Raw genomic sequence first — 22,501 nt, 5'->3', positions numbered from 1 at the left:
GTTTCATTCTACTAATTAAAGGAAATGAAAATTTACCTTAAAATTTGGATGTCACTGGATCTTCAAAAAGAAACAAAAAATATTCAGATAATATTTTTGTGGCACCTAATTTGGCTTTAATTCATTTTTTTTTACTATTTTTGTATACACATTGGAGTCAAGAAGTTCTTACCAGGGCACAATCTTTTAGCAGCAACTAATTTGACTTTAGCTAATTATTTTTTTAAAAGATTTATGGGAATGAAGAATTTAGTAAAACTCATTATAAAAAAAAGTAAAATTATATTAAAAAAAACGAAGAGATCGAACACCATTTAAAAATTTTGTTTAGATATTTGTAAAAAATAAATTTACATACATGGACATGTATATACACAAGTAATGTAACACAAACATAGATCACAGGTACAAACGTACATGCAATGTATACATCCACGAGGGACAATTATAGTTAATTAGTAATTTAATTTTATGATTGTCCATTGAAAACAGAAGAAGCATTTTCTATATAATAGACATCCTAATAGAAGAAAGAAAAAAAACAAAATACTTGATGCCTAAGACATATTGAGTCAAAAGGCTTAAACTTGATTATTATTTTTAGCTAAAGTTTGCTTTTATTTTTTGTGTTATTTTTCTGAAAAGGAAAGAATTAGCTTTTGTTATATTCAAGTAGAAAAAAGGATACAACTCAAAATGTGAAGCTAATCACATCCTAACCATAGTTAACCACCCTAGAAAAGAAGCAAAAGAGACTTTGAGATGGAATTGGACGTATCCCTACTTCCCTACTAGGATTAATGATAGGCAAGTCATGTGCATCCAACAACATTATTGTACCATATTTTATTTTTCATACTATTATTATACATATTTAGGAGTAAATAAAAGCAAAAAAAAATTAAACCTATATACTCTTTTAAGAGTCCATTCCATATGGAATTTTTCTTTGTGAAGTGAAGTAAAAGAGTCCTTGCTAGAATTTCATTACTCTTTTATTTAAAGCCACAACACAGGTCGCAGGCAAGAAAATCCCATCTCTCTCTCTCTCTCTCTCTTATTTTCCCATATTTCGCAGACTTTTTTTAACCTTTCCTCTCGTATATAATTATTTCCCCCCATTACCTTCTCCGATTCTCTACTCTTCTTTAGCGCTAGGTTTAGGGTTTCTTTTGCAGAAGTACTCTCAAATTCGATCATCTTTCTGGTACGTACTTTATGGTTTTTTTTGGTTCGTTAGGGTTTTGCTTATATCTCTTCGGCTTATTTTTTTTAATTTGTTGATGATTAATTAATAATTGGTTATATGTCACAACGGCATTGATCGTTGCGTGTTTGTTTATTATAATCGGTAATCTCAGTTCAGCATTTTTTTTATTGTTTCTTTCGAAAATCGTAATCAATTCTATTTTCTTTTCAATCTTTTGCGTGATCGACTGTTTGAGTATGTTATTCGGTGGATTGCCCTGACTTCTGATATTTTGACGTTGTTTTAAAATTATATGTATTTTCGCCTTTTTTTTTTCCTCCTACCGATTTCTTTGTAAGGGTTTTCATCAATGTTTGGCCTGTATGATATGAAAATTTTGGTTGCTGAATTTTTGTTTGCTAGTTTTCATGCTAGGGTTTTGTTAATTTATGTGGTTCGATTGTTTGATTTTGAGGTTTTGATGGTTTCCTTGTCATTTGCTTTTGCAGATTTTAATTTGAAGAAATCTTTAGCTCCTTCTTTACTGCAATGGAGCGCAAGACTATTGACTTAGATCAGGGATGGGATTATATGCAAAAGGGGATCACAAAGCTTAAGAGGATTTTGGAAGGTTTGCCAGAGCCGCCATTTAGCTCAGAAGAATATATGATGCTTTACACGTATCTCTTCTAACTTATTTTTAGTTTTCTTGATTTTTTTTGAGCTACTTACTTATTATTCTTAATTATCTGGCATTTTTTATCCTTCTCATCTTTTTTTGATTGGAACTACTGCAGGACTATCTACAACATGTGTACTCAAAAGCCACCTCATGATTATTCTCAACAGCTTTATGACAAGTACCGAGAGGCATTTGAAGAATATATTACTTCAACGGTAAGGAATTTGGTGTTGTGTCAGCCATCATTGGTTGCTGACTACTGGTCTGTGTAGATACAAGTGTTAAAAATTCAGTTTTATTTTGGAGGCATTATTTTACTGCTATGATTTCAAGGATGTTAATGTAATTGATACTCTCTCTGTGAAATCTTACTGAACCCTTGTATGTTTTACCTTACGACAAAGGGATTTGACCTGCATCTTTTACAATGCATATAACAAGGGCTGAAACGGCTGTTATGTTTCATATAAACTCTGATTCAGCTTTTATATTTAAAGAACTTTCATTGCATTTGTTTGATGTTTATAGATTATGTTGTTGTTTAAAGATTGGAGTTACTCGTTTTTTTTTTTTATTGTTTTTAAAGCTCTATGGTTTTATTGTTGGATACTTCTGTAAATTTCTTTTTTAATAGTTTTCTCCTTAATAGATTCAATATGAAAGCAATTTATGACTCCATCTACTTGTGGGAAATTTGCTTTTTGTTTTAATTTTCCTCCATTTTTTTCCAAACCAGGTGTTGCCATCTTTAAGGGAGAGGCATGATGAGTTCATGCTGAGGGAGCTTGTTAAAAGATGGGCGAACCATAAAATAATGGTTAGGTGGCTATCACGCTTCTTCCACTACCTTGACCGCTACTTCATTGCCCGTAGGTCACTTCCTGCTCTTAATGAAGTTGGGCTGACCTGCTTCCGTGATCTGGTTTGTTATTGGTTCTTATAATGACACCCTTATCCAATACTAATTATTCTGTAATGAGTTGGATTTTTAGAGTTTTGCTGCCCATTGTTTCAAATATACTTTTAACTAATTGTTCACTGTCTGTTTTACTAATTTCAGGTATATAATGATGTGCATGTCAAAGTCAGAGATGCTGTAATTACCCTTGTAAGTTTACATCATTGCTTCATGGTTAATTGTATTTTTAGGCCACATTTTGAATAAAGAACTAAGAGTAATGGTTACTTCTTACCAGATTGATAAAGAACGTGAGGGAGAGCAGATAGACCGAGCATTATTGAAGAATGTGTTAGATATTTTTGTTGAGATTGGCATGGGACTAATGGATCGTTATGAAGAAGATTTTGAAGCACACATGCTTCAGGATACTGGTGCTTACTATTCACGGAAGGCATCAAACTGGATTCTGGAAGATTCTTGTCCAGATTACATGTTAAAGGCAAGTGATTAAGTGCTTCTGCATTTTTTTTATAGGTTAAAATTTTTTAACCGTGATGGTTCTAATATAATGGTTCTAATATAATACTTTAATTTTAATGGCAATTGCAGTCTGAAGAGTGCTTGAAGAAGGAAAGGGACAGAGTGTCTCATTACCTGCATTCAAGCAGTGAGACAAAATTGTCTGAGGTTAGTTGAATGGTTGTAAATTTCTAGGATAAATGAATAGCTTGCTCTCTGAGCTTAAGTTTGGCTTGATGGTGCACCTTTTTTTCCTTTCCTTAGAGAAAATTCATTAAACTGATGCTATAAGAGGTGACTTAAATGAATAGTGTTTGATGTGTCAAAGTTGTTGCTAAGATATTACATTAGAACTTGTGTGAATTCTCTTTATATGGGAAGATCTGGTTATTTTATCTATTTTCATCAAGGTGATTGAGATTGCTTGATTTTAATATATTTGAAAGACATGAAATGATTTATGCTTGTGATAAGCATTTGCATAGTCATCCTATGAAGGCAGCTCTGTAATTCCTAGAGCATTCTACTTATATCTGTTTCTTCTTTATCTAGAAAGTGCAACATGAGTTGTTGGTCATGCATGCTAATCAGTTACTTGATAAGGAGCATTCTGGATGCAGGGCCTTGCTTAGAGATGACAAGGTATTGTTCAACCTTGTTCTTTGCTAGCAATGTTTACTCTTCTGGGTATTTCTTTGGCAAAATGTATGCATTAGATAGTTATTTAGCATTCTTTACACTCTGTAGGTGGAGGATCTTTCTAGAATGTACAGGCTTTATTGTAAAATACCTCGAGGCTTGGATCCTGTTGCTAATATATTCAAGCAGGTTTGACTTTTCTATTTACTCTATTCTGCAAGCTAAATGGCCATCTTTCTCATGTTATTTTATGATTTTACTGACTCTTTCTGAGTACTTCCTTTTTGCAGCATATTACTGCTGAGGGTACAGCCTTGGTTCAACAGGCAGAAGATGCTGCAAGTAACCAGGTTAATTTTGTTATTGTCCTTTCTGATAGAAAGTGTAATTGTTGGACACAGGATACATATATTGATTTCCTTCTGTAATAAGGATAATGCATGCAGATTTTTGCTGGATAGTAATTGTGTGCTTGTGAGGGGATGAAATCTTTTTATTTTGAACTAATTTAATGGGTGCAAGAGTAGTATTTAAGCATCAGTCAGGCATGGTGTTTTTTATCTTCATTTGTTATTGTGGTTGTGCGCTTCTCTTAACAGTTAAGTTTGATATGGCTTTGACATGCCAGTTGCAAACTTTCCCTTGTTATTTCTTGTTCTGAAAAAGAAAAGGGGAAAATGAACTAATCCCAACTAGTATGAGCTGAAGTTTTCAGCCATTTAGGGAAAAAATAGATGATAATCTACACAATTTATTTTGTTTCTAATTCTCACCTGTGTCCGGTTCTAAGTGCTGATAGTCACTCATTTCCACAGGCCTCAAATGCTGCAGGTGTGCAGGAACAGGTGAATTTCCCAACTTATACAGCTATATGGATTCTCTTGAAATCAGTATAGATGTTGAAAATTGATGTATTGTTGTTATTATCAGGTCCTTATCAGGAAAATAATTGAGCTGCACGACAAGTATATGACGTATGTGACTGATTGTTTTCAAAACCATACTCTGTTCCACAAGGTTTGTGTCGGAATACCTAAACTTGTAGTATGGATTGTTTTCAATCATTTCAACTAAAACATGTCTTTTTTTTTGTAAAAAAAATGTTTAATAGGCCTTGAAAGAGGCTTTTGAGGTATTTTGCAACAAAACTGTTGCTGGCAGCTCAAGTGCAGAGCTTTTGGCAACTTTCTGTGATAATATCCTCAAGAAGGGTGGAAGTGAGAAATTAAGTGATGAAGCCATTGAAGAAACACTTGAGAAGGTAGCTTTGTCAACCTTTTGATGCTAAATTTATTGTGATCTGAAATTGATTCTGAACTCTCTGTTTGGTTTCTGCAGGTAGTTAAGCTGCTTGCCTATATTAGTGATAAAGACCTCTTTGCTGAATTCTACAGGTGAAGGTTTTATTTTTGTGTCAATTAATTTCATGTTTTCTTGTTATCTTTTTTTTTTTATGATTATTATTTAAAAAAATTAAATTGTAAAGTCATTTCTGTGGTACATTTTGATCCTAACTTTTTGTGTTCAATCATTGACAGGAAGAAGCTTGCTCGGCGACTGCTTTTTGACCGAAGTGCTAATGACGATCACGAAAGGAGTATTCTGACTAAGCTAAAGCAGCAATGTGGTGGACAGTTCACTTCGAAGATGGAGGGCATGGTGAGTTGGATTGGGTTTTACCTAGTTAATTTGTCTGCATTGATTATGGTGTGATGTGAGTTGTCTTCTACCTTCCTAACAGGTCACAGATTTGACTTTGGCAAGGGAAAACCAGGCCAGCTTTGAGGACTATCTTAGAAGTAACTCAGCTGCTGCACATCCTGGGATTGATTTAACAGTTACTGTTCTTACCACAGGATTCTGGCCAAGTTATAAATCATTTGATCTCAATCTCCCTGCTGAGATGGTAATGACTTTAAATGTTATTGCATGATGACACTATTAAATTTCTTCTTCTGTCATGTGTTCAGAAATTTTATTTATATTTAATACTGTCATTGTTTCAGGTCAAGTGTGTAGAAGTTTTCAAAGGATTTTATGAAACAAAAACAAAACACAGAAAGCTTACATGGATATACTCATTGGGAACTTGCCACATTAATGGCAAGTTTGAGCAGAAAACTATTGAACTCATTGTCTCAACTTATCAGGTAAACAGACTCTTTAGACTGTGCACTTTTTATATTAAAAAATTGTGGTTAGGTTGGATTCATGTCTTGCCTCTTGCTGGGTTCTTGTGTTCAATTTTGATTTTGGGAACTAATTTCCAGTTGCCAATTTGAACAGGCTGCTGTCCTTCTGCTCTTTAATGCTTCTGATCGGCTGAGCTATTCAGAGATCATGGCTCAGTTGAACTTGACCCATGATGACTTGGTCAGATTACTACATTCGCTGTCATGTGCCAAGTATAAGATTCTAAGTAAAGAGCCGAACACAAAAACCATCTCCCAAAGTGACTACTTTGAGTTCAACTCTAAGTTTACTGACAAGCTGAGGAGGATAAAGGTGTGGGACAGTTTTGTAACTCTCTCTTTTATATTTATTGTTTTGGGAAGATTTCAACTTTGGTAATAAACTTGTAAATTATCCTATGTAGATTCCTCTCCCTCCGGTGGATGAAAGGAAGAAAGTTGTGGAAGATGTTGATAAAGACCGGCGTTATGCTATTGATGCTGCAATTGTGCGCATAATGAAGAGTCGGAAAGTTTTGGGCCACCAACAGTTAGTTTCAGAGTGCGTTGAGCAGTTGAGTCGCATGTTCAAGGTATTAATCTATGCTTCCCCTTGGTGGATGAGAGAAACATTAGATGTATGAATGTGGATTTCTGGTTGCCTAACTGACATAAAAGACACACAAACATGCATGCTAGTTTAACATACACTGTATGAAAATAATTATTTAAAGAATGCAAAGTTAGAAGATAAAAAGATGTAGTATGAGTTTTGGGTAGAAAGGTGAAAAAAATGAAAGTGGTACCTTATGTAAAGGGAGTATGCTTTAGGGATTGATGCATGTAATGTAATACAAGATGAGAGGTGATCCATTTTTTAGCTTAAATGAAAAGGGAGGTTATCAAGTAGGATTAAGAGCATAGACTAGACTTTCGTAGGTGTGATTAAATATGTTGTGTCTGTGAGCATGGAAATCGGAAAGTAGTAAGTAGGTGTGATTGGTTGTTTAATGCGAAAGCAAAAAAAGAGAAGCAAGGGGAGGTGATGGGAGTTATGAGTTTAAAACAAGAAGAACGAAATAAAGGATATAACTGAGAGCGTTTTACTGCATCTTGTTTTTGGAATTGTTGGCACCAAGTGAGCAGCAATAACATATGCTGTGGTTTTGGGGATTACGCAGCCTGATATTAAAGCCATCAAGAAGCGGATGGAAGATCTCATCACACGAGACTATCTGGAGAGAGACAAGGATAATGCAAACATGTTTAGGTACTTGGCCTAAATTCATGGTACAGTCGGATTTAGCAATGGGGGCACGCACTTGCCCCTACCGAAATCCTAAATTTTTTTTGGCTAGTATATGTAAGTATGTACAAGTTTAACAAAGTCCTTTTTTTAATTTTAATTTTAATTTTTGTCTCCATTGAGTATTTTCACTTCAAATTAATTAGTATTTACGTAAGTCGTAGTTTACCTTTTAAAACAAGTTTGCTTCTCTTTTTCCGCAAAAAATAATTCTAGTAGCAGTGGCTGGATCCAAACGTTGTAACAGCAATTCTCAAGAACGAAGCAAATGAGATATATTAAGTTTCAAGTACCTTGTTGTCATAATGTGTTATTGCACTCGATGATTTAACAAGTAGGGTGTAAATAGAAAGTTAATATAATCTTTATAAAAATAAAGGATAAAGGTTTAATTCAAACCTTGAATTTTTCTAAATAATTTTAAGATATAAAACAAAACAGGGTGGGAATCAGATGATTATGGGTTGGAATAGATAAACATGAAGGGCACATTCTATCCTTAAATTTCTTTAATATGTTTAAAGGTTGTCGTTAAAGGAAAGGAACAGTGCCCCAGCATGCGAGAGGAGCAGAGTTTCTGAGATGCATGACCAAAAGCAGAGGCTCAAATTTTATTCAAGACTTGAATAAATGTTATTATAGCTATGTACATACAACGAAGACGTGCAGTAATCAGATCAAAATTTTTGTCGTATAGATGTCACCTAGATATAAAAAGAGGGAGGATAAAGTAGCAATTTTGCCATCGCAGTCGATCCATAGCCAGCTTCGCTGTTGATGCAACTGCCCACATTGTTCAACCTGAAACCATTCCCATATATATTGTGTCATTAGCAGAAATCATGCGCCTAACCACATGGAACTGCTAAATTCAACAAGCAAACACATGTCTCAGCTCTCGTTAATGCCACTTAATAATTGTTCACAGGCAAGTCACATATTCAGTCATCCAGACATATCATCGATTAGCATAAAAATTAATCAACCATCAAACAGTGCCACATAGTAGTAAAGGCTCAGCTTCCCAGTAATATAATTCAACAAAGACGTGTCCGCTCTGATTAATGCACAGTCAATTCTTGTGACTCACATATTCAATCATTGAACGATCTCATTTTTTCAAATTTTGCTTCATAAGTATAATCCCTAAACTGGTATCTTGTGTAAAAATGAGTCAACCACCCAACAGTACTACACAGTAAAAGGCACAGCTTCCCAGTAATATAGGGACATGCACACAGGGAACGTGAGGCTCATGCCCCTTAAATATGGATTACTGGCTTGTTACCACTATGCCCATGGTAGATGCAATTCAGCTACAGCTCAAAAGTCTGCTGAGGTAGCTCTTGCGGCCTGTGTCAGGCCTCCTAAAATAAAGGCAATTGTCTGCAGATTTTATAGACTCTGATACCAATTGCTAGCAAAGGCTTTTTTAGTCCACTAATGAGGATTAGTAAAACTGTTTGCACCCTCCTAAGTCCAAACAAATTTAATGTTGCAAAGACATTTAAAAGAGAATTGTCATTCAATAAAAGAACAGTATGGGCCACTGAAAGAGTTTTTACCTATCAGCATTGAGACGGCCAAGTTGAAGATATTAGAATGATCTCTCCCACAAACAAAAGCACTTGCCACGTTCCAAAATGGGAATCATACAGAGATGTGTATGCTACATAAATATTTACTGCCACAAAAATAAGAACGGTTAGAAACAACTATATGCACCAAAACAGTACATCATGCAATAAATAAACAACAAAAAGTACACCAACCTTTAAAGGGAAAAAAGAAAAAAATTTGCAACCTTGCTTGGATCTCTACCACTGTAATTTGCACCAAATAATTTTTCCTATATTCTTTCTACTCATCTTGATCAATCGGAAGTATATACCATGGCAGGTTCTACAGCAGCTGATCTGCACAAATACAAATACTGAAGGTGAAACTGAAAGAATGGAAAGGCAGATATGGAAAAGGATAAGGAAAACAGAAAGAAAATTGACTCGACGTGGTGATTTTTATATTTTAAAGCAGGCTCTAAGAGTAGCAAACCTGAGACTGCAAAGTAGAGTGCCCTGCTTCATAGTGCTTGAACTGAGAAAACAGCAGTCACTGTGGCAAAAGAGCAAGCACATGCTGATGCACATCCCAGTATTTTCCTAAAGAGGTCTCCAAGTAAAATAGTATTAACAAATTAACTAGTCAGGTGAACTAAAACTGCCTCTGGGGAACAATAATGTCAAAACAATGGCAAACTCTACTATTAGAATTCTACCACCCTGCCTCAATCTATAATTGGCTTCTCTATCTTTATACAAAATTATTTCTTCAACCACTATCCTTTTTGGAGTATAATCACCTATTTATACAACTTAGAACAATTTCGCATAAACCTTATGAATTACATGTCCTCAATACCATCTTGAGAAGGACATTAACAGAGGACATCCCATTGCTGTGTCAGAATGCAGTTGAAGCTTCTGAAAGAATACACTGAAAACCCCAGATTTATCTAGTATTGCACACATGTACAGTGAGTGTTGGAAAGCAGGCACTTGTCGGTTTTACAATGGAAGTGTTAGGGATTGCAGCAGGAAGAACTGGCCCCTTTTCTCCATTAGGACTTCATACCCAAGGACAAACCGTCAAAATGAAATTTCCTCCAGTATAAAATCATCCTCAGCAACCACATTTTTTTTTTCTTAATGGCTAATGGCTTCCATTGCCAGGCGTACCAAACGTAGCAGTCCCTCTACGTCTTGGAAGTTAAAATCAAGAGCCTTTTTCACAAAAGATATAACCTCCCCACTTTCAGCCCCTCCCAAACTTAAATTAGCAGCTGCAAAAGCAATTCGTGATTTCCTGGAAGCTTCCATTGCATAATTTACATCCTGTGCCTGCAAATAATCACATTTGGTTTTGGTTATGATAAGACTCTAAAATAAGAGATAAAAGCTGTAGATCATAGAGTGACATGATGTAGTAAGAGACAACAGACACAGGTCACAGGCAAGAATATAAATCTTCTTGTGCTTCGAAGCACAAAGCTGCTAGGGCACATGTGCAATTTCAACATACAGAACCAGTAGCCTTTGGGTCAAGGATATAGAAGGGAGAAAAGGTATGGGAGAACTGAGAAAGCAAAAAAAGCTTTTGGGGATTAATACCAAAGAAAAACTGTTTTGAGCAAAAAGGGGAACTGGGGGTGGGGGGAGAGGTGTTCAGTAATGCTTTCACTCTCATACCATATCAAAAACACATGAATTACAATTTCAAAATTAAATGTGAAGCTTTATAAAAAAAATTACATAGGAAGCAAAACTCTCAACTTACAAAATTGAGCAACCGCACAAAGTAAGGACGGTTTCGAGCAGAAATAACATGATTTCCAGCAACCTGAGGAGAAGTAACACCTTTCGGAAAAGCAACCTTGTCTGCTGTTGTTGAGTGGTTTAAGTTATCAACATCAGAGGCAGAAGAAGAAGGAGACTCACCTGATATGAAGACAACAATTATTAAAAGAAGAAGTTAAAAGTAACTTTGTGTCATTCAGTGCCATATTAACATTATTCATAGAGACATTGAATGTCCATAAAAAAACATACAAAAGAAGAAGGTGATAAAAGGGACTGGAAAAACCGAGAGACCGATGAGTAGGCTTACTTGAAAATATCTACTCATATGCATGCATACCAATAAGGCCTGTCCTAAACTTAGGTCCAATGCCAAATTTATAAAAATTGGTAAACCTTGCATGTCAAATAGCAACTAGAACACTGATGATATACAAACTCAAGTCGACCAACTAATACAGAATCTGTGTCTGCGTGAACAAAACAACACCAAAAAAAAAAGTGACCAGAAAGACATTATGTCTGAAGCTCCTCTGATTTGAAGATACCAAAGAACACATTCACAGTATATAAGAAAAGAGACACACACAGGAAGCAAGTAAACTAATCATTCATGTAGAGCAATCAATTTTGATCTGCTTCTAAGATGCAACTTTCTGATGCAGAGATCTTTTCACAAATTAAGCAACTAAATTCCAAAGTAAATATCAGAGGCCGGTGTTCTCTGATCACTGCATAGGTGCAGAAGAGCCACTAAACAACAATTTCAATGTTAAACGCAACACAGACTACTAGCAAGAAGGATTTCAGCCAGTACAATCACTGGGTCCTTTGAATTACCAGGAGGAACCACTTGTAAAGCTGTCTGCAATTCATGTCGATCTCTACTTGCACTGGCATGAGATGAATATATGACCCTCATATATGCCACCTCCATACACTTGTAGGCCAAAGAAGCAGCAGCCATGTCCTTTAATCTCTCATACTCGTGGGCACAAAACCTGAAAAATTAATTGATAAACAACAACAAAAAATCAATAACCACAAAAATGAAATCATCCCAAAACAAAATGCAATAACAGATGATTCAATGTTGCAGGAATTTTTTCAACTAAAACATGATCAGCTCCAACAAAGTGTAGCAACTTAGGATTACAAAAGGAAGAGAACAAATGCTGGAGCACCTAATATTTAACTTACTCGCAAAGCTTCGCAGTGCTACTATACATTTGCATACTCTGAATCATCTCTCCATGTTTGGCACTATCACTGTTGCAAGATTCAAGTAGAGAGGCACCATGAAGAAACTTCAGTGCTGCCTGGAAGTAAAGTGCAGTGCTCTCCACATTTGAACCAGAGTTCTGAGGGAATTTTTTTAACAAATATTAAAAAAAAATCAGTTTGCTAGAGGTTAGGAAAAAGGGGGAAAAAGGCAACAGATAAGATAAAAGAGCAAGGTAAAACCTTGACACGATCAGCTAAATGCTTTAAATCTGTAGCCTCCTTCAAGGCATTGGTAGCTGCCTGGCTTGAGGAATCCTTTCTCAGTGGACTTGGTGCATCAACATCCCTGATCCTACGTCCACCTGATGTAGTATGTCTTGAACTACTGTGCTGAGTTCCATTTTGAAGATCAGCCTTCTTTATTTGTTTTTGTATCTTCAATGCATCATCACCTTGAGATCCATCAACTCCATTTCCCTTTTGGTACCCAGAAACTGGGCGGGGGCAACGAGAAAGCATCTCATTTTGAGTTCCTCCAGAGGGTGGTAATGATACTGACTTCCCTCTCCCAGAAGCAATTTCTGCATGATCAGATTTGTCAGGGTGGAACCTCTTTGTATATTTTTCACCATCACTGTCCTGCACAATATTCTGCTTCACAGTAGACATTACATCTTGAACTCCTGTGGCATCTGGTTTAGCATCCGAACGGCCCTGAACCCCAACATTTGATTGACTTTCTCTTTTGCTACTCTCACCGGACAATTTTCCCACAGATTCTTTATTATCAACAAATCTATTCTCACTTTGATCGGACTTGACTCCAAACCTCTCCTGAAACTTATTTCTTTGATCCCTAGGTTTTACCTCATATGACGGTGCACGATCTTGCTGTTCATCAACAGAATCAGATTTAAAACTACGACTTCTATCCTTTGACCGTGAGGATCCCTTGCCTGACTTTCTTGGACGAGAAGCATCAGCAAGAACATGGTTGTTATTCTGATTTTCTTCATCACAGTGTTCATCCATTGTAGCTAATTTACCAGCATATTGAGCCTCTTGGCCTAAATAATCAACAGTACCATTCATAAATTGACCTTTTCTAATATCAGGAGAAGATTCAATTGGTCCCTTAGCTTTACTGTCACCTAATTGACCACCGTCCTTATACTGCAAATGAAGTGCAGAGGACGCAAGGGACCCATGTTGAGCTGCAGCAGAAGTTTTGTCCTTCCTTCCTATCCCTGACCTGTCACTCCCATCATTATCTTCACCATCTGAGCATCTTCTTGGGCTACCTGCAACCAAAAAACCAGCATCACGAGACTCATCTTTCCCTCTAACATTCCTCCTTGTTGATGAAAGTTTATCTGGATTAGCAATTCTCATAGGTGATGAAGAAACTGATTCTACTGGTGAGCCTTTTGTTTCATGGAAGCCAGTTTTTGATTTATGCGAACCAGATTTTGATTTATGTGAACCAGAAACCTTAGATGAGCTTGAGGTAGCTGCTAAAGAAGGTTGGGCAGATCCAAGATCCTTTTTCAATGAATCTGTACCATCCAAGCTCCTTTGGGACAGAGTGATATCAGGATCTTGCCCACTTCGGTGATTCTTTGTATGCCTACTTTTTTTCTCCAGTTTACCACTGCTTTTACTGGCAGAGGAATCCTTACCCCCAGACTTAGATACCCTGGCCTTCTTTTCCCTTCTGTAGTCATTCTCACTGAACTCTTCCTTTACAGACACTCTGCTATCCTGGAGGTTATTACCCATACTTTGGAGGGAACCTGTATTTAATTGACAATCAATACATTCATCAACTTTCCTCTTTCTTGAAATTTCCCCACCATCACAATTTGCCATATCCAGCGATCCATCAGTTAAGGAAACCTGAACTTTGTCCTTTAGTCTTTTACCATAGGCCTGTTGTCGGTCCTTATCTAACTTTGAATCCCGATGAGAAGAACGTTCACTGTGTTTAGGCTGATCCTTTCCTACCAATGTGGTAGGCAAACCATTACTTGTGCTAGGCCCCCCCTTAACAGCATGCTCAAACACCCAATCTTCATCAGCTAGATGCAAACTTTCAGTCTTAATTTTCTTGGAGGCCCTTAAAGAATCTTGATCAGTGACCCTTTTGCCTTTCATCTTCGAAGTTTTGTCATCACCTATTTGCATGTTTTATGAAAGCAACACATTAAATAATTTATGAAAATGAAGTTTAAAAAGTACAATAAATATCTGTTTAAAAAGAATACCTCCATCAGAACTGTGCTCTGACACTTTATGCTTCTCTTTCTGCTTATTTTTATGTTTCTCGACAGATAAATCAGAAGATCTGCTTAGGTGCTGTAAACCAGGTTCACCTACCACAGGAGATCGAGTCACATCAGTTAGGCTTCCAGATCGGGCTGATGACTGCACGTTCTTCTTTGTAGGAGTTGGCCCATCTTTATCCATTGCATTTGATGTTTCTTTTAAACTATGTTTCTTCCTTCCAGCACTGGGCATGGCATTTGAACCAAAACTCCGTTGGTTTTGGTCAGGTTGCAGGGCATCAGCTGAGGGTAATCTGGACATTATATTGCCAGGATTATTTTGCAAATTATTTTGACTCTCTGCAACAGGAACCTGATACAATGCGAAAACAGCTTTTGTAGTTTCCTCCTCATCAACACTGCAGCGATTCATTCCAGGCCTAAACATTTACAAGACAAAAAATGTTAGAAATTTGAAAGAGGAGAAATAACATTCGACAATCCATCACAAAGTTAACTATCAACACAAATGGTCACATGTTCAGTCCAACACAATTCTAACAATACAAAAACTTTAGGTGTCTGACCCACTAAACTTACATTCATAAAAATTTTCAAAGTAGTGCTGATAAAGAACTTACAGCCAGTTAAGCATGCTGCATAACCACTTCTCTGGTAAGTCAGCTGGATTTATGCTTAATGGAAGAAGACGCCACTTATGGCACTTGTCACAAGCAACCCAATTTTCTTTTATCAATATAGGAGCTGCAGATGCATGGGAAGTTCCAGCTACATTCACATTGGCAGAATTAGAAGCACCATCCATAGTTGGTTTAGGGTATGATTCGGATGCCAATAGATCCTCAGTTTTCTTAACACTTAGTCTATCATTATATGCACTGTTAATGGCTGATATATTTCTTTCAACCTTATCCGCTTCTTTCAGCCGATCTTCAGAAGGAATCTCCAATGAAATTTTTAGGTTCTCTTCCTGTTCCGGTTCCCCCATATCTCCGAAAAAATCTTTATATCTATCTTCAGCCTTTCGAAAAGGCCTTTCTAACTTTGGTTCTCCTGATTCCCTTTTGATTGTATAATTGTTAACATGAGCAGTCTGCTTATTTTTCAGCATCGATGAAGGACCAGCCCTCAAGCTTTCTTTTGGTACCTCTGCAGCTAGACTGCCATGACCCTGACTGCCTTTTGATTTTCTTTTTCCACCAGAAGAGGTATGCTGCTTTGCAGGAGGTAACTTCATATTGTCTTGTTCATATGATGTAGCTCTCTGGCTGACCTTCTGCTTGGGAGGATCTACTGGTTCACAATTTAGAGCTTTGCTACCCTTAAGAGTATAGGAGTCAGCTTTCATGGGATCATAAATTTTTTCTGCTTTACTACACCCATCTTTTCTTGCATATCCTGAAATATCATTGAGAACACTTGTCTTTTGTTCCTCCAAAACCTTTCGAGCTGAACCAGCCCTTGGTTTATCCCAGCCAACCTCTTGGGTAAGTATTGGCTCCAGTGATTCCTCCATTGCTACATCATGGGCACCTCTGTTTCTTGCTATGCCCTTATTTTTTACCCTGTCAATAGCAGAATATGAATTAGATAAAAGAGGAAGCTTCAATGTTTTAGAAACAAGCTCCTCACAAGCCAACGTGTCAATATCTGCTTCCTTCTTTGACATGATACCATTATCATTCCTTGTTTCCCTGTTATTGCCACTCTTCCTTTCTGCTGGGAAATTCTTTTTCTCCATTGACTTAGCTTTCTTGTCTCCCAATATTATTCCATCAACCTTGCCAGAATCAGATCTGTTCTCTTTTGAAATCTTTTCCTTTATAGTGAAGTTAAGCAGATCATCAGGGAGAGGTGATAGTAGTGCCTCTCCAGGCACTGGGAACGAAGTCATAAACTGCTCAACAATATACAGAAAAAGTTATATATAATCTGATTATTTCAGGTACATAAGATGTAAGAAGATACAAGATTACAGGAAAAAAGAGAAAAATTCTTGTAAGGAGGAGATTAATGAAAATATTACAGGAGGATTTACCCGAAGAATACTGGTTGGAGATTCAAATAATGGCTCTTGTGTCTCCCGATACATCCCTTCACTTTCAGAAGGGCTATCATCTAAGGAGGAAGATGGTGAGACATCAAGGCCAACAACACTGTAGAATTCAGCATTTTTTCTCGTTGACAAGTTATCTGACCCCATTTTGATTCGCACCTTCAACGGTTTCTGGTCTGGCAGATTGGCAGCTTTCTTGTTTGCAAATTCGCACCTAGAGGCAAGCTCATCAGCATGAGTGGATGTTACACCAACCTCTTGTTTATTCGAGTCATTCGAAGATGGTGCCTTCAAAGCAGGGAGGGTATCAAAATTTGTAGGAGGTCCAGGCCTCAATGCTTGTGAACCACTTGCCCAACCTGCTGAGCTATTACGACCATCCTATATAACAAAACAAACTACGTGCTCACTTTAACTTGGACTTCTCAAATCAACCAAGATCCAGTGAAGTTTCCTTCCTTATATAAAATGAACTATATTTCCAAGGGGGGAAAAAGAGACAAAAAATTGTAAAAATTCTACCTCCAATTGCATATTGTTTGGGGATCTAGGTGCATTGCAACTCTGAACTTTTGGTGGACTCTTCGGATGAGACCAACCAGGAGAACGTGCATAAGTAGGTAAGAATGATCCATACCCACCAAATTTTGCCCCTGTGGCAAAATGTCAACAATCCCAAAATCATCAATTTCAAATTAACTCCAACTTATGGTGACTCTTGACCTCACAAGAACCATGATTCTCTTCATTTTAACTTACCAAGATTCTCTGCAGAAACTCCACCTTCAAAATCTTTTTGAAAATGTCCGAGAACATGTTGGATTTTCTCGTCCTTCAAAAACATTACAGGAGCCACATATCACTAAAAGATCATAAAACACATGGAGAGGGGCTAAGAACATGCATCGGACAAGTGAGAAAACATTGCAAAAGGTCTACTTACATTGAGTCCTATTTCTTACAGTTAGCTGCTGATCCTCTAGAAGCAGTAATAACACACTGCAACTCTATAAGCCACCTAATGTGCTTGAATCTTACTCTCCTAACTTCCAATTACGAAATCCCTAGCGTTACATTCAAGATTACCATAATCAAACCTCACCAACCTTACATGGAACAAACTTACCAACAACGCCTTCGCCTTCTGCAATAACAGGTGTCAAACTCACATCCGACAACTCACAAAACCCTAAAACCATTAATACACAACTACACGAAAAAGCTTCATTTATGACCGCACAAGACAAGAAAGCTTCATTTATGACAGCACTAGACACGTTGTGGAAAATAATTTTCCTCACTTAATTAAACGACTTAGGCTACCTAATGTGCTTGAATCTTACTCTCCTAACTTCCAATTATGAAATCTGTAGCGTTACAGTCAAGATTATCATCATCAAACATCACCAACCTTACATGGAACAAAAGTTACCGACAATGCCTTCTGCAGTAAACATGTGGTGTCAAACTAACATCCGACAACTCAAAAAACCCTAAAACCATCGATACACCACTACATGAAAAAGCTTCATCTATAACCGCCCTAAACACGTTGCAGAAAATAATTCTCTTCCCTTAATTAAACCACCTAAAAACTAGATTCTCTACATACCTCCATCATAAACCAAACATAACTCAGCTACATTAGAATTAAAAAAAAAAAAACTGAAATACCAAATCCATATCTTATATTTCTATAAGCAACACAATTAAACATTAAACAAATTTAAATTCAAGATACAACATCCAACATTGCAATTACTCAGCATAAAAATCTTAACTTTGGATCTAAAACCCAACAAAGACAAAACAAGTCAACAGAATATAATTAAACATTAACTCAAAAAACAAAAGGAAAGCTTTTTGCAGATAAGAAAAAGAAGAAAAGCCAACATTTCTTACTATGTAAGCGAGAGAAGATAGATCATTCTCAGGGTCGGTGGTGGTATCATAATCATCGTTATTGTTATTATAAGAGCAAGCCTCTCCTTCTTCAAGCTCAGTATCTTCCATTTCTCTCCCACCAAACCCTAGCCCTAGCCCCTTCCTCGCATCGTTACTCCCTAAAGAAATCATTCAACAGAAAAATAATAATAAAGTAAACCTCACCCCAATAATCAAGTTCTCAAACGAAATTTTCTATTATTGAAAGCCCAGAAGTTTCTTCGAACCATTATTTACAACTCCCTAAAACCCACCAAAGGGAAAGGGGGGCTTCTGCCCTAATTTCGATAAAAACTGAAACTCGATCGCGAATCCAACACCAAACCAAAATTTTAAAACGGCTCAATTTCAGAAAAATAAAATAAAGCGACTTAAACACATGGATCTCTCGAAATTTTATTTTTTGGGGGGCTTTTTTGGATTTTTTTTTTTTTTTTTTTTTGGTGCGATCTCTTTAGCTGGAATCGATTAGCACAGAGAGAAAGAGAAAGAGAGAGAGAGAAAGAGAGGGACTCCCTCTGGTTTTGGTGCACAGGGCAGCCGCGTTTTTTTATTTTTTTATTTATTTTTGCTCTCTGTTTTTTTTTTTTTTTTAGGGGGGGTTGTTAATTGCCCTTTCTTTCTTTGTCTTTGAAGGAAAATATTTTATTGTTTTAAAGTCCACATGAAATAACCACAGAGAGACAAAGATGAGAGAAAATGGTTTTCCTTTTATGTTTTTTCCTTTTTTTTAAAACCGAGCATGAAATTTTGAGTTTGTTTTTATTTACCTTTTGGTCCCTTTGTTTTTTCGTTTTTACTCAAGCGTCTTGTCCGAAGAATAAACATATGGTGATTGATGCCAGCGCCGTTTTAGCGCGTGGAAAATAAACTTGTCGCAGAAGCTATCGGAATTGAGTAGCAAAAGTTCAAATAAAGGGAAAGTGCGTCACAAAATCCTTGTATCGGAAAAAAAGGTTTGTAATCATTCATAATTGCCTTTCTTTTTTTCAGTTCTTGATCAAGTTTATTCCTTATGGTCCAAGTTAATTCAGATATTTCTTTCTTTTTCAAATAAACATATTAAATAAAAAGTAAAATATTATTTGATACATTCTTTATTCGATCTAAACGTGATCTTATGATTGAATTTGAAATTTATTACGTGATAGACTACTTTAATAACAATACCATATATGAATTTATGTATGAGATTCTCATATCCAAATCATATAATGGTTTCTATTAGTGTATGGATATTTTTGCACATGATATATTGTCTATCAATATATGCATATAAATGATAATTTTTTTTAATCTTATCATTAAGTTTTTAATTATTATTATTCATAAGTGTCTGTTTGGTTTAACTTATCAAATAATTTTTTTTCACTTCACAAAAAAAAAGTAAAATGTTTGGTTATTAAAATTTTTATTTTACATGAGAAATCAAAATTTTTTCAAACAAATATTAATGTCTGCTAATAATGTTTAATAAGACTTCTTTGACTACTTACTTTGGCCATCAATAACTCATAAATTACAAGAAAAATTATGTTCATTTTTTTTCTCTTGATTTAATTTATTTTATTATTTTTAATTAATAAATTTTATTTTTTCTTTCATCCTCATATTTAGGATTTTGTTGAACAAAGTTGAGCTCTTTCATTTTTAGTTATTAAAAATAAATTAAAATATTATTAAATATTTTTTATGTTCAATAATACTTTTACATTCAATTTACCTAATGCTATTTTAGTTTCTTTTTATAGTAATTTTAAGCATCTCTACTTGAACCATACTTCTTACTACAAAAACTCTAATCAAACCAAATAGATCTTTAAGATTGCACTTGAAAATTTTTAATGAAATTTTTTTTATTTTTATCCCTCTATTTGTCATAGTTTGATAATCAAGGATTTTGCTTTAACCTATGTTTAAACTTCTATCTTAATTAAGTCAATAATTTTATATTCATAATATTAATGAAAATTATGAGAATTAAAATAATACGTTGCATATAATGTAAAAACAATTTTTTGAAGGCAAGTTAAACTCTCCCTTTTTTTTTTTTGAAGAATGGCAAGTTTAAATTGTTGCTAACTTTTAGACAGATATATCTAATGATGAATCCTTGACTCACTTAAATGTTGTAATAGAATGATTTACTTTCACTATAGCACCTTTCAAATTAATGAATGATTAAAAACATGCCTAAAAATATTTACAATTAAAATCCAATTCATTAATAGCTGATTAACCCATGCTGTGGAAAAGGAGCTGGGAAAACGCTTTTCCGGAAGCGCGTGGGTTTCGATGACTGCTTGGCCGCATGTGTGTCAGGCGGCTAAATCCAGCATGTCACAAAACATTACTACTATTTTTTTTCTCTTTCCTCCTTGGAAACTTTATATATATATATATATAATTTATGGATAATTTCTTTTCCTTTTACGTATTTCATTTCATTTTCTTCTCTATTTTGGAAATTTTGACGAAATTGATGTTACCCCACGGTTCGCACTTCAGAAGTCGAGTTGACCCGAAAGCAATCTGTATTGACAATTTTGCCCTTATGCCTGTGTGGTTCTCGTGGCCAAACCCTGGGACCCTCAATTTTTCTATTTTTTTTTTCCGTCATCTTCCAAGTTTTGAACAATAATATTTGTCCTACTTTTAAGACCATCATTATTGCTTTTTTTTTTTTTTTTTACTTTGATTTGAACTTAAAACTGGAAACTGATGCTTAGATAAAGTGAGAAAAGAGAAAGAAGGGTTGAAGCCATTTGAATTTTAAATAGAAAACACATGATTATTAAAAAGTGATAAAGTAAATGGTTTTTTGTTTTCATTTCGATGCTTTGAGAGAGGACATAAAGATGTTTGTGGATGGATAATATTAGAATGTTTCACCTTTCAAGCTTATCCGATATTCTCAAGCTACTTAGAGTCAACCAGCTTTGATCATAATCCACATTCTACATAGTAAATTGGATGGAATAAGTGAAAGTTGCATCTTCACTAGGATTTTATGTCAATTGAACTTCAACCCATTGAAATCCATGACCATGGTTTTCCTGCTTTTAAATTAAAAAAATAAAACAAGCTGTGACACTTTAATATGATACATGTGGTTATTTTTGTCATTTTCTTAAAAAATATATATATAATATTTAAAAAGGTATAAAAATTATTTAAAAAATTAAATAATTTTTTATTTTTTATTATATTTAATCAAGTTGTTGTATTTTATTTTAAATAAAATAAATCTTTATAATTAATAGTTGATCAATTATTGTTAATCAAAATTACAATCATTCTCTCTAGTTTCTTCATCTCGTCTTCTTAAATTGTTTTTATAGTGCTTTATTGCATAAAAACTTTGTAGTGTCATATTTTGATGAATACTCAATGTAGTCAATCACTAGATTTTATTGTATTTTTAAAATTTATATATCAATATCTTATTTTTACACTATAAGTGAAAGTGAATAAAATCTTAAAAGGCACTAATATTGATACATGTCTTGAAACCTTTTTCTTATTTTACAGTTATATGTTTTAACACTATCTGATACGAGAGAAAATAACTTATTTAAGATTTGATTTTTCATCGTAAATTTTATCTACCATGATTTTTTTTTGACCCATTATTGGTGTAGGTGAAATTGTTATTAGGCTAATACAATATGGCTTGGTCAATCGGTGTTCTAACTAGGCAAAGTAGAAAATTACACATGAGAAGGAGACAGCGTGTAGACATTAACCACGTGGGGGGAAGCGGCTGGCAACAGCGGCTAAAAGACTTTCACTGGAGTCTGGAACTGGAAGGTGGAAGGTGGCTTTGTTTGACTCGTTGAGTAAATGTCAACTTAGCTGGCTTTTGACGTGCAGAATTTTCTAGCTGTACTTACAAAATAAATAAAGACTAGTAATATAACTATTTTCAATTCATTTCATTTCACGTGTACTTACCAAAAATTTTAAATAAATGTTTATTTTTTTATTATTCAATCAAAATCTTATAATTTTATTTTAAATTAAATAATTTTTTATTGTAACTAACTGTTAATTAACTATATTTGTTAAAACGTTACATATCACTTTATATTATATAATACTGACATAGTATATTGATATGTTATAGTAAATGATGATATGACAACGTGTCATTTTTATCATTTAATTTAATAAAACATCAGTATCATGTGAGTAGAAAAATAATAAATAATATTTTGATTAATGACAGTTAA

At 35.1% G+C, this 22,501-nt stretch overlaps 2 protein-coding genes across 3 annotated transcripts; one reads left to right on the top strand and one right to left on the bottom strand.

Annotated features, from left to right (window-relative positions):
- On the top strand, nucleotides 979-7,699 carry LOC18613499 (cullin-1). Its single transcript, XM_007050768.2, has 20 exons — nucleotides 979-1,207; nucleotides 1,699-1,869; nucleotides 1,987-2,086; nucleotides 2,608-2,793; nucleotides 2,932-2,979; nucleotides 3,068-3,271; nucleotides 3,382-3,459; nucleotides 3,844-3,933; nucleotides 4,039-4,119; nucleotides 4,221-4,280; nucleotides 4,746-4,775; nucleotides 4,861-4,947; nucleotides 5,042-5,191; nucleotides 5,269-5,324; nucleotides 5,469-5,589; nucleotides 5,672-5,836; nucleotides 5,937-6,080; nucleotides 6,217-6,435; nucleotides 6,527-6,694; nucleotides 7,283-7,699. The coding sequence occupies exons 2-20, from the start codon at nucleotides 1,739-1,741 to the stop codon at nucleotides 7,382-7,384; spliced, it is 2,220 nt and encodes a 739-aa protein (XP_007050830.2). The 5' UTR covers nucleotides 979-1,207; nucleotides 1,699-1,738; the 3' UTR covers nucleotides 7,385-7,699.
- LOC18613498 lies at nucleotides 7,995-18,857 on the bottom strand. Of its 2 annotated transcripts, XM_018126552.1 has the most exons (15): nucleotides 18,524-18,857; nucleotides 18,228-18,388; nucleotides 17,085-17,157; nucleotides 16,848-16,978; nucleotides 16,308-16,706; nucleotides 14,890-16,166; nucleotides 14,249-14,688; nucleotides 12,225-14,158; nucleotides 11,961-12,121; nucleotides 11,601-11,761; nucleotides 10,741-10,901; nucleotides 9,460-10,304; nucleotides 9,180-9,323; nucleotides 8,973-9,091; nucleotides 7,995-8,208 (listed from the first exon to the last, which is right to left on the bottom strand). In XM_018126552.1, the coding sequence occupies exons 2-12, from the start codon at nucleotides 18,336-18,338 to the stop codon at nucleotides 10,110-10,112; spliced, it is 5,043 nt and encodes a 1,680-aa protein (XP_017982041.1). In that variant the 5' UTR covers nucleotides 18,339-18,388; nucleotides 18,524-18,857; the 3' UTR covers nucleotides 7,995-8,208; nucleotides 8,973-9,091; nucleotides 9,180-9,323; nucleotides 9,460-10,109. The 2 variants fall into 2 exon arrangements, with proteins under 2 accessions (XP_017982041.1, XP_017982033.1); XM_018126544.1 differs by having other exon boundaries at nucleotides 18,228-18,857.

Source organism: Theobroma cacao, chromosome 1 (genome assembly GCF_000208745.1).
Source record: "Theobroma cacao cultivar B97-61/B2 chromosome 1, Criollo_cocoa_genome_V2, whole genome shotgun sequence".
NCBI classification, from domain to species: Eukaryota; Viridiplantae; Streptophyta; class Magnoliopsida; order Malvales; family Malvaceae; genus Theobroma; species Theobroma cacao.
The sequence above is the reverse complement of the archived record's forward strand: the minus strand, read 5'-3'. Positions and strand labels throughout refer to the sequence as shown.